This window comes from Aegilops tauschii, chromosome 3 (genome assembly GCF_002575655.3).
Source record: "Aegilops tauschii subsp. strangulata cultivar AL8/78 chromosome 3, Aet v6.0, whole genome shotgun sequence".
NCBI classification, from domain to species: Eukaryota; Viridiplantae; Streptophyta; class Magnoliopsida; order Poales; family Poaceae; genus Aegilops; species Aegilops tauschii.
The window spans coordinates 163,526,423-163,542,793 of record NC_053037.3 but is presented as its reverse complement, the minus strand read 5'-3'; the positions used below and the strand labels follow the sequence as shown (position 1 = coordinate 163,542,793).

Here is a 16,371-nt window from a genome sequence, read left to right as displayed (position 1 = left end):
CACCCAATCCAAGCAGGGCCTAAGTGTCTTAACTTTATATAGCACAAATGTCCGTGCGTTGCAACGGGAGAAAGAAAACTCTCTCTAACCCAATGAGGCTTCTTTCGTCCATGTCTTGGTATTTTTAACATGACATCTATGTCAACATGATAGGCCGCCCGTGTTGCCACTTATCCTTCATTAAGCTCTTACAACGATGCTTGTGCTGTTTACCTGATCAAAGCATGTTGGAACGCAATCAATTCCAACGTGATGAGGTCAACCACCACATGACACACTTTTCATTGAACAGCTCAAGGAAATTTTTATAACTTCAAATAATAATCGCGTCAAGCTAGATATGAGGGTCACCCTCTGTGAGCTAGTCCTGCACCTTGTCTGTACACCGATCTACTCATGCATCAAGTCCATATAACGCCCCGATACTCCCGCTCGCTTTTGACTTGTAATGTTGTGGACTTGTTTCCTGGAGGGAGGGTGAGTCATGCGCGTGTCCGCACATGCCTCTTTAGTGTTTGGCTACATAGCAAACGCCGAAATTTTCCTTAATTTCCAATAATACAATTGGAGATATGTTCGCCACAAATAGTACACAAATGTTCATCTAGAACATCCCATTCGACTATACTACAATGATCTAATGCATCTTAGCTTAAACTATATTAGCAAATTCTACGTAAAAATAATTGACCAACACAAAGGTAAGAAACTTCTCAACAAATAAAAAGTGATAATGCACGTGCATACTCTTTTGCCCATAAAAGAACAAATATATTGATGGTGGCCTTATTCTTGGAGCATTTCTTCAATTACTTGGGAAACCAAACTTACATAGTGTCAGGAATTCCATTTGAATTTCTACATACTTTCTCCACATAGCCTTGTACTGGTTGAAAGGAAAAAACTCTATAGTGATTACATAGAGTAACCACATAGAAAATGACAGTCATCCACACTCCCCAAAGTAAGCAGTCAGTTAGCATAAATTGCTAGTCATTGATCTTAATTTCACTAATCTAGTCACCATAAGTGAGAACAATATTCTTCCGCGATAACAACACAAACTCAATTGCAACTGAATCAGAGCCGACACAACACACAACACTTTCCAGATCAAATAATTTCATGGTGATGTTGTTTAGAGCGAGTGTTTTTCAGTGGAATAAATGAGTCATCTCGAGCGAAATTTTGGGATGCCTGCACACTGTACTATTTCAGGATGACATAGTAGATAAGTCATAATACAAGTAGAAGTGGCAACTGAAAAGAAAACATACTTAAGTACTTAAATGCATAAATAATGTCAATGACTCACCAATTAAAGTACCGATCAAGCTGTTTTATAGGGTGCTCTAGTATTCTTGTGTATACCACAGCTAGATGACTCCATGCTTGAAGTGATTCTTCATTCTTGATGTACTCATCCCACAAAGTATTGGAACCATAATCTGTTCCAACATATGCCAAACCCAGATTAAACAGTCTGTGAAAAAAAAAACAGTGGGTTTAGTTGCTGATTAAAGAATGAAACAATCAATCCCCATAAAAAGAAACATTAGATAGTTCCAGGAACACTAAATGAATGATGGCTTGTACGGTCAAACAGTGAAAGCTACATTTGCAACGAAGGAGGACTGTATTTTTCTTGAAAGATCTAGACTTCAGTACTTTGTATAGCACAAACATGTGATCTCCAAATTGGCCACTTAGTTAATGCGCTAAATGACTAATATTGGCTACATGAAAATACTTATACTCCCTCTATCCAGGTTTATAGGGCATGAGCAGATATTTTATGAACTCGACAATTTGACTAATGAAACATATGTATATACCAGCAAAAGCATATCACTGGATTTGTATTCGAATGAAGTTTCTCGACATACTTTCAGTGGCATATAGCATGTTGAGGACCTAAAAGCCTGTGCAAGCCCTACAAACCCAGATGAAGGGAGTACAGATTATAGCTGCTACAAAAGGAAAAAGGTTAAACAGATTATGTACTTCATGGAGAGAGATTAGTCATTACAACTAACAGACATGCACGGAGTCTAAGAACACACTGCCTAAGCCAAAATTTGAATATATGCAACATCTCCATGGCCTACACTATCACAACGACTGTGAAAATACAGTGCTATATTATAAAGCATTTCATCAAGCATTCATGTTTAGGTACTAAGTATTGTAAAATCACTTCTCGTCATGTATTCCTGTATATATATACAGCCTAAAATGCGGTAGTTAACAAAAGTCAAGACATAAAAAGAAGTTAAAAACTTCATCAGAATAGTTTGGGTATGCAATTGCTACATTCTGATGACATCTGGGTCATTGTATGTTGAGATCGCAAACTGACAATAATTACACCATATGTACACTGAATAAGTAACTGCAAGAACTGCCCGTTCATACACCTCAAAAACTTTATTGACACCATCTAGACGGCCTTCATGATCTACATATTTCTTCCAATAGCCAAAGCACAGAGGGAACTCCGCACGGAATGCATCATACACTTTCCGTATTTTTAATATGTCGCTCTGACCAGGAATACACAAAAATACGCCATTAGCATAAATTTGTTTATCATTGAAAATCCATTTTAATTTATTAACCAAACAGAACAAATTTATATCTAGTGTTGTCCATTAAAACACGAATAAGGACAGATTGACAAGACTACAGTAGGACAATGATGACACTACTATAGGGAACAAGGCCCATGAAGTCAAAAAGAAAATATACTGGGATCCTACAAGACAGAGAAATGTAGAAAGAAAATGTGCTAAACAAAAACAAGGGAGCGAGTGACCATCCATGCATAACAAAGATTGGCATAACTTTGTGGTCCACAAGATACAGATCGATTGCATATGACCACAGGAATATGTAACACATGTGGGCACAAAAAGAGGATAAGCTGCTGAAAATTATGACACATCCATACAGCAAGTTGCAAAAAGGAGAACAATGCACTGTATGGTAAGGCAACAATTTCAATTTCACCTCAACAATACTCTCTGTCTCTTCAATAAGTGCGGTCCAAGCATCGACGTCTAAGCAATCCAAGGTGACAACATCCCATAACCTAGCCTCTTCCACTGAAAGCAACAACCTATTAGCAACAAAGTAGCAGGCAGGCAACGAAACCAGATAGAGAAGGCTTCTACCTCAGCAACATTACCATCCTCATACGACTGCTAGGGGACCATGGGATCGGCCATCTCGACGGCGGCGGCGCCGTCCTCCGTGGCCCCCGCGGCCTGGTTGCCCGCTTCCTCGCCGGAGGTCCCGTACGCGGATCCGCTGGCTGTCTGCGCCCTGTTGTAAGGGGCGCCCCCCGGGAGATGCGGGGGATGGTGGTGGGAGAACCTCGGCTGGGTCGCTGCCCAGACCCGCCTCCACGGCGTCCAAGGGCGACGGTGGGGGAGCCTGGACGGGTCGCTGCCCAGACCTGCCCCCGCGTCAGGTTCCGCGTGGCCGTCGGGGTTCTCCATCCCATGAGCAATGGTTCGGGCTGGTGTGGTGGAGGCCGGAGTGGGTGGCGGCATTGACCCGCTGGTCCTCGGCGTCCGGCAAGGCCCAGTACGCCGTCCCGGCATGGCGGCGGAGCGGCAGGGGAGGAGGCGCGTGGTGGCTCGGGAAACGGCCGGGGAAGAATACTGGCCGCGCGAGGTGGTGGCACCGGCGCCGGTGTCGTAGGCATCGAGGAGGAGAGCCCTTGCTGGTGTATTTGTTTTTACAGAACTGCTTCCTCCGTGAGTCAGCCCAGCCCATGAACGAAACGTGAAGTCCGGATCAGGCACGTATTTTTCGCAGAAAGGGCCAGGCGGGATGAAGGCCCAGCCGTTCAACGCACGAAGAAACACACGTGACGTACCAACAGAAGGACGTGCGGACCCCAAATTAGTATCACCACGTTTATATTATAATTTTGTCTTTACAAATCATAAAAGCATATAATGACATGAGAAGAAAGTGTATTGTGACGGTGAACCTGAACAAGTCAATCTGTGCTTTATTATTAGGGAAATATTGGTGTTAAACCTACTGTATTCCAACTTCTCTATGGTTCATACCCCCCGATACTAGCCATAGATTCATCAAAATAAGCAAACAACACATGAAAAAACAGAATCTGTCAAAAACAGAACAGTCTGTAGTAATCTGTATCAAACTTATACTTATGGAATTCCAAAAATTCTGAAATAAATTGATGGACGTGAGGAATTTATCTATTAATTATCTGCAAAAAGAATCAACCTAAAAGCACTCTCCAGTAAAAAAAATGGCAGCTAATCTCGTGAGCACTAAAGTTTCTGTTTTTTACAGCAAGATCACAAAGACTTCACCCAAGTCTTCCCAAAGGTTCTACTTGGCACAAACACTAATTAAAATATAAAACCACATCCAAACAGAGGATAGATGAATTATTTATTACTAAACAGAAACAAAAATAAAATTGGGTTGCCTCCCAACAAGCGCTATCGTTTAATGCCCCTAGCTAGGCATTGATAATTTCAATGATGCTCACATGAAATACAAGAATTGAAGCACAAAGAGAGCATCATGAAACACGTGACAAACATATCTAAGTCTAACATACTTCCTATGCATAGGCATCTTATAGGCAAACAAATTATCATAGAAAGCAAAAACTAGCATATGCAAGAAAGCGGAAAGAAACAATAGCAATCTCAACATAACGAGAGGTAATTTAGTAACATGAAAATTTCTACAACCATATTTTCCTCTCTCATAATAATTACATGTAGGATCATAAGCAAATTCAACAAAATAGCTATCACATAACACATTCTCAACACGATCCACATGCACACGAAGTTGACACTCTTCCAAAATAGTGGGATCAACATTAACTAAAGTCATGACCTCTTCAAACCCACTTTCATCAAAAATACCATAAGAATGAACATTTTCCAAATATGAGAGATCTAAAGTTGACACTCTTCCAAACCCACTTTCAATATTATTGCAAACACTATTATCAATCTCATATTCATCATGGGGCTTAAATAAATTTTCAAGATCATAAGAAGAATCACCGCAATCATGATCATTGCAACAAGTAGTAGACATAGCAAAACTAGCATCCCCAAGCTTAGGGTTTTGCATATTATTAGCACAATTGACATCAAGAGAATTTATAATAAGATTATTGCAATCATGCTTTTCATCGAAGGAACTATCAATTATGGGTGCAATAGCAACGATCTCATGTTTAACATAAGGAACTATAGCAAATTCGTCTTCATAAATATTGGCATCATGGCCACAAGAATAGCACGCATCATGTTCATCAAGGGATATTTCAATCAAATCATCGGAATCATAATTATCTATAGATTCATGCATATCATTATTTTCCTCCAAAGCAACGGTCATTCTTTCAATAAATTCTTTGACATAGACATTATGGCCATAGTTTTCATAGCAATATTTAAGTATGTCAAAAATTTCAGATTTGTAGAGAGTAATATCATATTTTTCAATCAAAGAAGCAACTTCAGAAGCATCCTTAGAAACAACAAATTATTCAATTTGTTCGATATCATAGTAACTATAAACACCCTTTGCATAAGAAGATAGGATTTTATTATCATTAAACTCACATAGGTAGGGAAGGTGTTTTTTAGGGTTCTTAGATCAACAAGTAAAATCATAAATTTCGCAACGATTCCAAGCATAGCATAGCAAACTATTTATTTGATACCATAAGAGCTTCCCTTTTTCATACAAACGATGACACACAAAATGAGCATGCTCATCTAAAGATTTTCCCTCAACTAAACTAGTTGGGGTTTCAACACGAGCACATATAGATTGAAGATGATCCAAGTAGAACACTTTAGGTGGATCCATATCAATAGATTTTTAGCAAGCAAAGATGCAAGCACATAGAAGGCACATGGAGACACAAGCAAACATAAGATAGAACGAAAGAAGGGCGAAGAAAATGCAAAGGCAAAGGTTTTCGAAAATCGTTTTAGAAGTGGGGTAGAGGAAAACGAGAGGCAAATGGCAAATAATGTAATGCGAGGGAAAAGAGTTTGTGATGGGTACTTGGTATGTCTTGACTTGTGTGTAGATCTCCCCGGCAACGGCGCCAGAAATCGCACGTTGGCGGGAGATCAAATCTTGACTTGACTTGGCGTAAGCCTCCCCGGCAACGGTGCCAGAAATCCTTCTTGCTACCTCTTGAGCATCCGTTGGTTTTCCCTTGAAGAGGACAGGGTGATGCAGCAAAGTAGCGTAAGTATTTCCCTAAGTTTTTGAGAACCAAGGTATCAATCCAGTAGGAGACTACGCGCAAATCGCCTAGTACCTGCACAAACAATCAAGAACCTTGCAACCAACGCGATAAAGGGGTTCTCAATCCCTTCACGGCCACTTGAAAAAGTGAGATCTGATAAAGGTAATAAGTGCATATTTTTGGTATTTTTGTTGTATAGATTGGAAAGTAAAGATTGCAAAATAAATAGTAAACTAGAATTATAGATTGGAAACTTATATGATGGAAAATAGACCCGGGGGCCATAGGTTTCACTAGTGGATTCTCACATGATAGCATATATTACGGTGGGGGGACAAATTACTGCCGAGCAATTGATAGAAAAGCGCATAGTTATGAGAATATCTAGGCATGATCATGAACATAGGCATCACGTCCGTGTCAAGTAGACCGAAACGATTCTGCATCTACTACTATTACTCCACACATCGACCGCTATCCAGCATGCATCTAGAGTATTAAGTTCATAAGAACAGAGTAACGCATTAAGCAAGATGACATGATGTAGAGGGATAAACTCAAGCAATATGATATAAACCCCATCTTTTTATCCTCGATGGCAACAATACAATACATGCCTTGCTGCCCCTGCTGTCACTGGGAAAGGACGCCGCAAGATTGGACCCAAAGCTAAGCACTTCTCCCATTGAAAGAAAGATCAATCTAGTAGGCCAAACCAAACTGATAATTTGAAGAGACTTGCAAAGATATCAAATCATGCATATAAGAATTCAGAGAGTAATAAAATATTGTTCATAGATAATGTTGATCATAAACCCGCAATTTATCAGATCTCGACAAACACACCGCAAAAAGTATTACATCGAATAGATCTCCAGGAAGATCGAGGAGAACTTTGTATTGAGATCCAAAGAGAGAGAAGAAGCCATCTAGCTAATAACTATGGACCCGAAGGTCTGTGGTAAACTACTCACACATCATTGGAGAGGCTATGGTGTTGATGTAGAAGCCCTCCGTGATCGATTCCCCCTCCGGCGGAGCGCCGAAAAAGGCCCCAAGATGGGATCTCACGGGTATAGAAGGTTGCGGTGGTGGAAAAGTGGTTTCGTGGCTCCCCTCGATTTTCTCAGTGTATAAGAGTATATATAGGTGAAAGAAGTAGGTCGGTGGAGCTACGAGGGGCCCATGAGGGTGGGGCGCGCGCCTACCCCCCTGGGCGCGCCCTCCTGCCTTGTGGCCGCCTCGTTGCTTCCTTGACGTCCACTCCAAGTCTCCTCAATTGTGTTTGTTCCAAAAACGATCCTCGCGAAGGTTTCATTCCGTTTGATATTCCTTTTATATAAAACACTGGAATAGGCCAAAAATCAGCAACTGGCATTGGGCCTCCGGTTAATAGGTTAGTCCCAAAAATAATATAAAAGAGCATATTAAAGCCCATTAAACATCCAAAACGGATAATATAATAGCATGGAACAATCAAAAATTATAGATACGTTGGAGACGTATCAGTAAGCCGGCAGCCGTTTATAATATGATTATTAAGGTGCAAGGGAGACATGTTTTTCTACTTACCGAAGATGGCTGATGACATGATATTGATATGTTGCTTTAAGCCGGATAACTCGTCAGTCACCGGTTTAAGTGCGGCTTCAGCATCTTCCGCTCTTTTCAATAGAGCTGCTTTTTTAGTTTCCCGGCCATCTTTGTCAGTATTGAAGTTTTGCTTAAGCTGCTCAATGTTCTCTAAAGCAGTCTTCAGTTCTGATTTGGCCTTGGATGTCTCATATTGTTGAGTTTTTATATTGGCCTTCAGATCATTGAGCTCCGAATCCTTCTCAGACAGTTCAGCCTGCGGTATAAACAAACATAGACAGATATTATGAGTATAGTTATTGTTGAAGTCCCAAGCACAATACAAGTATTTTCCTTGGCACTTGGGGGCTAATGTATATTGCTCTTAAGATCTTTTCTGAAGTCCCAAGCACAATACAAGTATTTTTCTTGGCACTTGGGGGCTAATGCCTATTGCTCTTTTCAAAGATGAATTTATCTGCTGACCCGGACAAATGATATGATCTGGTTTTGAAAGACTACAAGTTGGAATTTTGGTTTCAAACAGGATGATTAGTTCTGGTTCATTCATGACTGATTAAACCGACCCTTGGGGGCCATGGATGCAAAGTTGATTCTTTCTACTTAAAGTCCCGGCTTAACATACTTATTAAGCCGGCCCTTGGGGGCTACGGATGCAAAGTACCTTACTGCTATTTAAAGTCCCGGCCTAACGTGATGATTTAAGCCGGCCCTTGGGGGCTATTCCTGATTCTGTGCAGTTCTTTATGGCATTTGGAAAGTCTATAGCATATTCAATCCTATCATATCTTATAGACTTGGCGGCTGATAGACAGGTAATTATGAAAGAGAACGATGATTGGATTAACTCATAGCGTTCCTTCATTAAATTGACTAAGTCGGCTTCAAAATCATGGGTGGTGTATAGACGGTTCAAATAACCAGAATGGATGTCTTGGGCACTGTCGTGGAATTGTCACGGCAGATGTCCTCGAGCTAGGACTTAGTCGTGGAGCCATCGCAGTTAGGAAGCTTAAAGGGGTTAAGCGGGACAAGGAACACGAGGGTTTATACTGGTTCGGCCCCTTATGGTGAAGGTAAAAGCCTACGTCCAGTTTGAGGTGGTATTGATTAGGGGTTCGATAACCAGGGAGCTAAACCGCTATGCGTGGCTCTCGATGAGACTGTACTCGTCCCTAAACGGCTGCCGGGTTGTCCCTTTACATAGGGAGGCTGGCGCCCAGCAGTTCTCAAAGTCCCGGCCGGCTCATAAGAGTGTCCGGCTCGGATTCTCAACTATTCTTGCCTTACACTACAAGTTCTACCATAATAATGATTGTAACTACGGGCCTTAAGCCATATCCGGGTCTTAAGCCCATCTTCGGCCCACCGTCTTTAAGCTTGGCATCGGGCTTCTGGCAATGTCTATTAGAATAACCCGGCCCCTTCTGGCGGGTGACTCTAAGGTCTATATCTTCAACATTAGGCCCCAGATTGATTTGAGCCGGCTCATGTCAATCTTCAATCCCTTCGACAGAAAATCGCTGGCTTACAATTGTGTGAAGGCCATAACCCGGCGTGACGTCATCCTCTGGACTCCAGGTAATCCGCCGTGACGTCATCTTCCATTAAGCCCGTTTTTACTCTGCCAGATCCGCAACGGATCTTTACCTTTACTGTCATCCCGAAAATCGAGGCGTTTCGTGGGGAGATAACCACGCCGTGCTCTCCTTGATTCTCGCGCCCACTTATGAGCTCGCCCTTATAAACAGGTCGGCCCGATGGGCCTTCAGCCACGCTTCTTCCTCCTCGCGCCACTGTTCCTCTGCTCGAGCTCAAACTCCGCCGCCGCCGCCGCGCCCCCGGTCTTCATCAATCTTGGCCGCTGCATCACCCTGACTCGGTCCAGACAAACGGCGGCCATCTCCGCATCTCTTCAGCACCAGTAAGTCCTCGATACTCCATTGGGCAGATCCACATTAGGGTTCCATAGTTCATCCTCTGTTCTTCGTAGTTCGTTGCGGCCCTTGGTAGATTTGGTTTTTACTGCCCTTTTTTGATCTTAACTCTGTATAGAATCACTGCGGTAGATGTTTAAGACCCATTTCACATGAAAATAACCCTCTTTTTACTGCATAAGAGCCTTGTTCGAGCTCAAGAACTTCCTCGCGTCTGTTTCTAGGTCTAGAAACTTTTCTTTTGCCCGACCGTTTTGATCCAAGATATTTACCGCAATATGTGAAACCTGTTTTACCACACTTGGTAAAAAACTGCAATCATTGAATCATGGCGGTTTACATCTCCGGTTTAAAGAAACCACGCACCGTAGAACCTTCCGGCTTAAAGAAAACCATGCGCCATAAAACTTTCCGGCTCTTCTGTGATAAGGCCGTAGACAATCTAGTTACTCTCAACACCTTGGCGGCTTAAATAACCTGGCGCACTTAGATATATGTCATTAGTCCCCTTCATAAGCCGCTACCTTAAACCTTGACTTGTAAGTCTCCGCCGGCTCATTATTAAACCGAACATCTTTCCCTGTGTCATAGGCTTCCAACAGTCACCATGCCTCCCAAAGCTCCTAAAGCCTCCATCACTTGCAACTGGATGAGGTCCAATGTCACCAACGAAACGTTAGCAGATTTTGTCAAGTCTAGCTATCTGCCCAAGAAGAACGTCATGTCCTACCGTGCCCCCGACCCATCAGAGGAGAGACCACAGCCAAAGGACGGGGAGGTGGTCATTTTTGTGGATCACATGAGCCGGGGCTTCGCACCGCCCGGCTCAAAGTTTTTCAGAGACGTTCTGAATTTCTTCGATCTGCGGCCTCAGGACATAGGACCCAACTCCGTGTCCAATATCTGCAACTTCCAAGTGTTCTGCGAGGTTTACCTTGGAGAAGAACCCAGTCTGTTGCTCTTCAGAGAGCTTTTCTATTTAAACCGCCAGAACGAGTGTGCCAATGGGCCAACCTCTGCTCCCCACCATCAACAAGATCAAGGCTCTCCTGGGCAATGGTCTGAACGGAATCGATCTAGTCCGGGTCTGGATATCATGGCGGGTGATCCCATTGAGCCGCCGCCCCGGCTTAATGTGCGAGTACACGGTTCGAAAGGATGACCCTCAGAGACACAGCCGCAACGATCTTCCTGAAGACGTTGCAGAGGATATGACCAAGGCTCTTTTGAACAAGAGCCTGGCAGACTGCGGGGGGACCGGGTTAGCCCCCTTCTGCAAGACCAACCCAGCCCCAGCGGTAAGCCGCTGATCTGAACATTTCAACTTCTTCTGTACATAACTTTCATCTGAATCGTTTTAATAATTCATCATTGTATTTTTCAGGCTGACGACCAGTTTTGGCGGGTCAAATACGACCATGAGGCGGCCAAGAAGGCCAGAAAGGCGAAGAAAGCCGCCAAGAAAGCCGCTCCCCGCAAGAAGAGAAGTAGGCCAACTGCTTCGGAGCTGTTGCAGCTAAGTGACAGCTCCGAGTCTGAGGAAACTCCTAAACCTGTAAGCTCTTGTTATACTTGTTGTTTATTTCTGTCCGCCTTATCAATGCTGTTTATCAACTGGAGGACACCGGAGCCAGTAACCCGGTGGTTGAAGAGGTAACAATACTTTCCTCCGACTCGGAGCCCTTGCCAAGGCTGAAAACCCGAAGAGTAACCCGGAAAGTAAGCTTTTCCCATCCTTTAGCTTACCAAGATCCTCAATTTATTTTGAAGCGACAGGTTCATGAGAGCCGGCGGCACACCCGGACCAACAAGGACACTAACCTCTCTTCCGGGTGACCTGCTGCATCAAGGAAACGCCGGACCGAGGTGATGTCAAAATTGTACCCTTTTCATCCTTTTGCGGGTGTTATACGCCAACCGCTTAATTCTTCTGACTCCAATTATCAGGAGACTTCCCCTTCTTCCGGCGACTCTATGCAGTCGAATCTGCCGGCTTTCAAGACCGTGCCCGGGTAATGATAATCATCTCATGTTGTTCTGACCTTTACTCACACTTTTTGTACTAACCTTTATTGTCCTTTCAGTGCCCAGGCAAAGCTTACCAAGAGGACGAAGAAGACCAAGTCGGCCGGAGAGCCGGATTTGCCTGAACCGGAGGTGGCGGCTCAAGAACCGCCTGCTGCCTCCGCCCCCGAAGCCACCGCTCCAACCGACAAAGCACCTGTAGAAGATTCTGCTAATCCGGAGGCCTCCGGCTCGGCACAGCCAGCAAATGATCCGGATGTGGTAATCACCCGGATGGAATTTGTTGAGCCGGGGAGGCATACTGCACTGGCCAAGTGCTCTGCCAAGGGGGAATTACTGCAGCCCCGCCGGGTTAGTCTGGATCTCACTGACTATGCCAACCTGAGCATCGGAGAGCTCGTCTCTGGCTACGTCAGCCAAGTGCACAAGAGCCGGGATGCCGAAATCGCCATGGTAAACCAGATCCAGCAGAAGTCTGAGGTATTACTCTTCTGTCTTCTTGCTTACTGTCTAGTTACCTTTACCATGCTAGCCCCCAAGTCGACGACTTATGATTGAATATGTGGTAGACTTAAATTCTGACTTGCTTCCATGAACCGGTAATTTGTAGATAGGAACATTCGATACACATTAGCCCCGAAGTGCCAAGTGTCTTTGCTTGGAAAACACTTGGGACTTATCTTCCGGCTTACTCGCATGAACCGGAAATTTGTAAACAGAAACGTTTAACATGCATTAGCCCTCAAGTGCCAAGTGTCTTTGCTTGGAAAACACTTGGGACTTTAAATTTGTATAGTAACTGTTCATGCCATAACCCGGAAATTTATGCAGGCTGGTGGCAAGAAGTTTGAGACTGACCTTGCTGATCTCAAGAACTGGCTGAAGATGCAAGAGATGGAGACCTGGAAGGCAAATGCCAAATTTGTGTCCAGCATCGCCGCGCAAGAAAAGCTGAAGACGGAGTTTGATGCTGAACAGATGGCTTGGGCCGAAGAAAAGGCCGCGCTGGTGAACCGGGCCGAGCATGCGGAGAAGGCTCTCTCCGAGAAGACCGCCGAACTCTCCGGCTTAAAGCGCCAAGTGTCTCAGATGGCTGCCGCAATCTTCGGTAAGTCATCTCACCAGCTTTCATCAAGTTTAGAATCTTTACATATCATAACTCATCGTTGTCGACGGCTTATCTTATTCTGTCAATCAGGTTCCAGAAGCGCCAACCTCAACCAGAGTGTGGTAACCAAGCTAAAGGCCGTGTACACCCTGGTAGAATAACTCTACACCGGGTCACAGTGTGCCTTAGCTGTGGTGGCCCTATCCAACGAGGTGCCGACTCACCTGGCGGAAGTCCTTCGCCGGCTCGCCGTTCTGCCCCAACGGATCCAAGAGCTGCGACGGGCCTCTGCAAGAGCCGGAGCGATCGCCGCACTGAGCCGGGCCAAGGCTTTCCTGCCGGAGTTAGACCCGGCAGACATCGCCCTCGGCTATCCAAGTCTGAAGGAAGACGGCACGGCTTTCGACCAAAAAGACTTCGCCGCCTGCGTGAAGATCGTGCACCCGGTGGCAACTCTTATTGGAAACGACACGGATCTGACCAAGTACCAGCCGGGTTACAATGCGGAAAATCAGAGGATCCCGACCCCTCGCTATGAAGCCCTGAGCTTAATCCCGCCGGCTCGTCAGCACACCTTCGCCCCGGAGATTGACCCGTCCGGGTTAATTGACGAGGAGGCCCAATTCGAAGCGCTGAGCGGCATCGACTGGAAGTCATCGACTTTCCAGACCTTGGGAACAGTCGGAGGAGAAGAAAGGAACGAGCCGGAGACTTCAACCCAGCAAGCGTTGTAACTCGGCTGGCGGCTTATCAAACGGTGCCTTACTCTTTTGGACTCAATGAGTCTTGTAATAGAGTAGGACCAATACCTTATCTTTGCCGTGCCATCGTGAACGCCTTAAATGCTGAAGTCTGTTGAAGTCGTCTCTTTTATATTGCTCCGGATCATTCATTCTCCTTAGTCTCAAATAGTTACCTTTAACTATCCCTCAGCTTATGTCCTTAATACAGCCGTAATAACACACTTAGCGGCCTGCAAGCATACTTCCGGTTTAGACAACCCGGGTAAGAAGGTTGGTACCTTAACTCTGGTGTACCTGTCTTAATGACACCCATTGTGTTCAACCAACACTGTTAATCAAGTTTTAAGCCGGCAAAGTGAGACCCGGCTGTACACACTTTGAAATAACCAGAAGAAACTTGCTATAAAGCAGGAGAACTTAGGGGTTTCCGGTTCGAATACGACCAGAGACCTGGCCCAAAGGGGTTATGCTAGGATTCGAATGCTATCATACAGCCCCCAGTGGGTGTGGCGATGCCAATCAAGAGGGTACCGACAGCTATGTTATCTTTGGTTCGAATACGACCCATGTTTGAACAGGAAGCCCCCAATTGATTTTAAGAATTGTTTAACGACCCTGATTCGAATACGATCCACGTCGGTTCTCAAAGGGGTTAAACTAAGATTCAAATATGATCAAAGAAAACTCCTCAATGAGCTCGGCACTTTGCCAATCAAATGGGTATCGACAGCTATGTTCTCTTTGGTTCGAATACGACCCATGTTTGAACAGGAAGCCCCGAGTGATCTTATTGCTTACAGCTAGATTCGAATACGATCATAAGCTGGATCCTCCTTCAAATTATCATGTAATCTTGCAATGAAAACAACACGTGCATACTTGGAGGAGAAAAAAGGACAGAGGTCCTGCTTTATTGCTTATCATAATATATACATGGCTGAGAGAAATATGTACATTTATGAGAGCCGGTGGCTCAAGTGTAGTAAGGCCGAAGCTGAGCTATGTTCCACGGCCGACGGGTCTCTTCCTCCGACTTACATGAATCTTTGTGCTCCCGAATGTCAATGAGGTAATATGACCCGTTGTGCAAGTTCTTACTGACCACGAAGGGCCCTTCCCAAGGCGGGGATAGCTTGTGCGCATCTGTTTGATCCTGGATGAGCCGGAGCACGATATCGCCTTCCTGGAAGACCCGGGATTTAACCCGGCGGCTATGATAATGGCGCAGGTCTTGTTGGTAAATCGCTGAACGGGTTGCTGCCACATCACGATGTTCGTCCAACAAGTCAAGAGCATCTTGGCGCGCCTGTTCATTATCCGCCTCAACGTAAGCCGCCACTCGAGGTGAGTCATGACGGATGTCACTGGGGAGGACCGCTTCTGCCCCATAAACCATGAAGAAAGGCGTAAAACCCGTAGACCTGTTAGGAGTAGTGTTGATGCTCCATAACACGGAGGGCAACTCCTCCACCCAACAACCCGGCGTCCGTAGCAAAGGGACCAAAAGCCTGGGCTTGATGCCCTTCAGAATCTTCGGATTAGCTCTCTCAGCCTGACCATTGGATTGAGGATGAGCCACTGAGGAAACATCAAGTCGGATATGCTCTCGTTGACAAAACTCTTCCATGGCGCCTTTGGAGAGATTGGTGCCATCGTCAGTGATAATGCTGTGCGGAAAACCAAAGCAAAAGATCACCTTTTTCATAAACTGAACCGCCGTGGCTGCATCACACTTGCTAACTGGCTCCGCTTCAACCCACTTGGTAAACTTGTCAACTGACCTTTTGAAAGGTCCAACCATATCAAGCCCCCAGACCGCAAAGGGCCAAGTAATTGGGATCATCCTCAGCTCTTGAGCCGGTACATGAGCCCGTCGCGAGAACCTTTGGCAACCATCACACTTACTGACCAAGTCCTCTGCATCAGCATGAGCCGTCAACCAATAAAAACCATGACGAAAAGCCTTGGCCACAAGAGACTTTGAGCCGGCGTGATGACCACAATCCCCTTCATGGATCTCACGCAAGATCTCTTGACCTTCCTCAGGGGAAACACAACGCTGAAACGCTCCCGTAACACTGCAGTGATGCAACTCACCATTGATAACAATCATTGACTTAGCCCGCCGGGTTATTTGCCTGGCCAAAGTTTCATCCTCAGGCAACTCGCCCCGGGTCATGTACGCCAGATAGGGCATTGTCCAGTCCGGTATGATATGGAGAGCCGCCACTAGTCGTGCCTCCGGGTCAGGGACATCCAAGTCTTCCTCTGTAGGCAACTTAACAGAAGGGCTATACAGGACGTCCAGGAAAGTGTTAGGCGACACCGGTTTTCGCTGAGAGCCCAGCCGGCTTAAAGCATCAGCCGCCTCGTTCTTCCTGCGATCGATGTGTTCCACTTGGTAACCCTGAAAGTGCCCAGCAATGGCATCAACTTCGCGGCGATAAGCCGCCATGAGAGGGTCCTTGGAATCCCACTTTCCTGATACTTGTTGAGCCACCAAGTCTGAGTCGCCGAAGCACCTTACCCGGCTTAAGCTCATCTCTTTAGCCATCCGAAGACCATGGAGCAAGGCCTCGTACTCAGCCGCGTTGTTAGTGCAAGGAAACAACAACTGTAGCACATAATGGAATTTGTCACCTTTAGGGGAAGCCAACACGACTCCAGCCCCCGAGCCCTCCAACTGCC

General features: G+C 45.2%; 1 protein-coding gene across 1 annotated transcript; it reads right to left on the bottom strand.

The window, feature by feature from the left end:
- Positions 1 to 221: 221 nt before the first annotated feature.
- Positions 222 to 3,190, bottom strand: LOC120975673 (pre-mRNA-processing factor 39-1-like). Its single transcript, XM_040402345.3, has 5 exons — positions 3,174 to 3,190; positions 3,010 to 3,118; positions 2,314 to 2,543; positions 1,316 to 1,483; positions 222 to 1,197 (listed from the first exon to the last, which is right to left on the bottom strand). Exons 1-5 carry the CDS (start codon positions 3,188 to 3,190, stop codon positions 1,155 to 1,157), a joined length of 567 nt encoding a protein of 188 aa, XP_040258279.1. The 3' UTR covers positions 222 to 1,154.
- Positions 3,191 to 16,371: the final 13,181 nt, after the last annotated feature.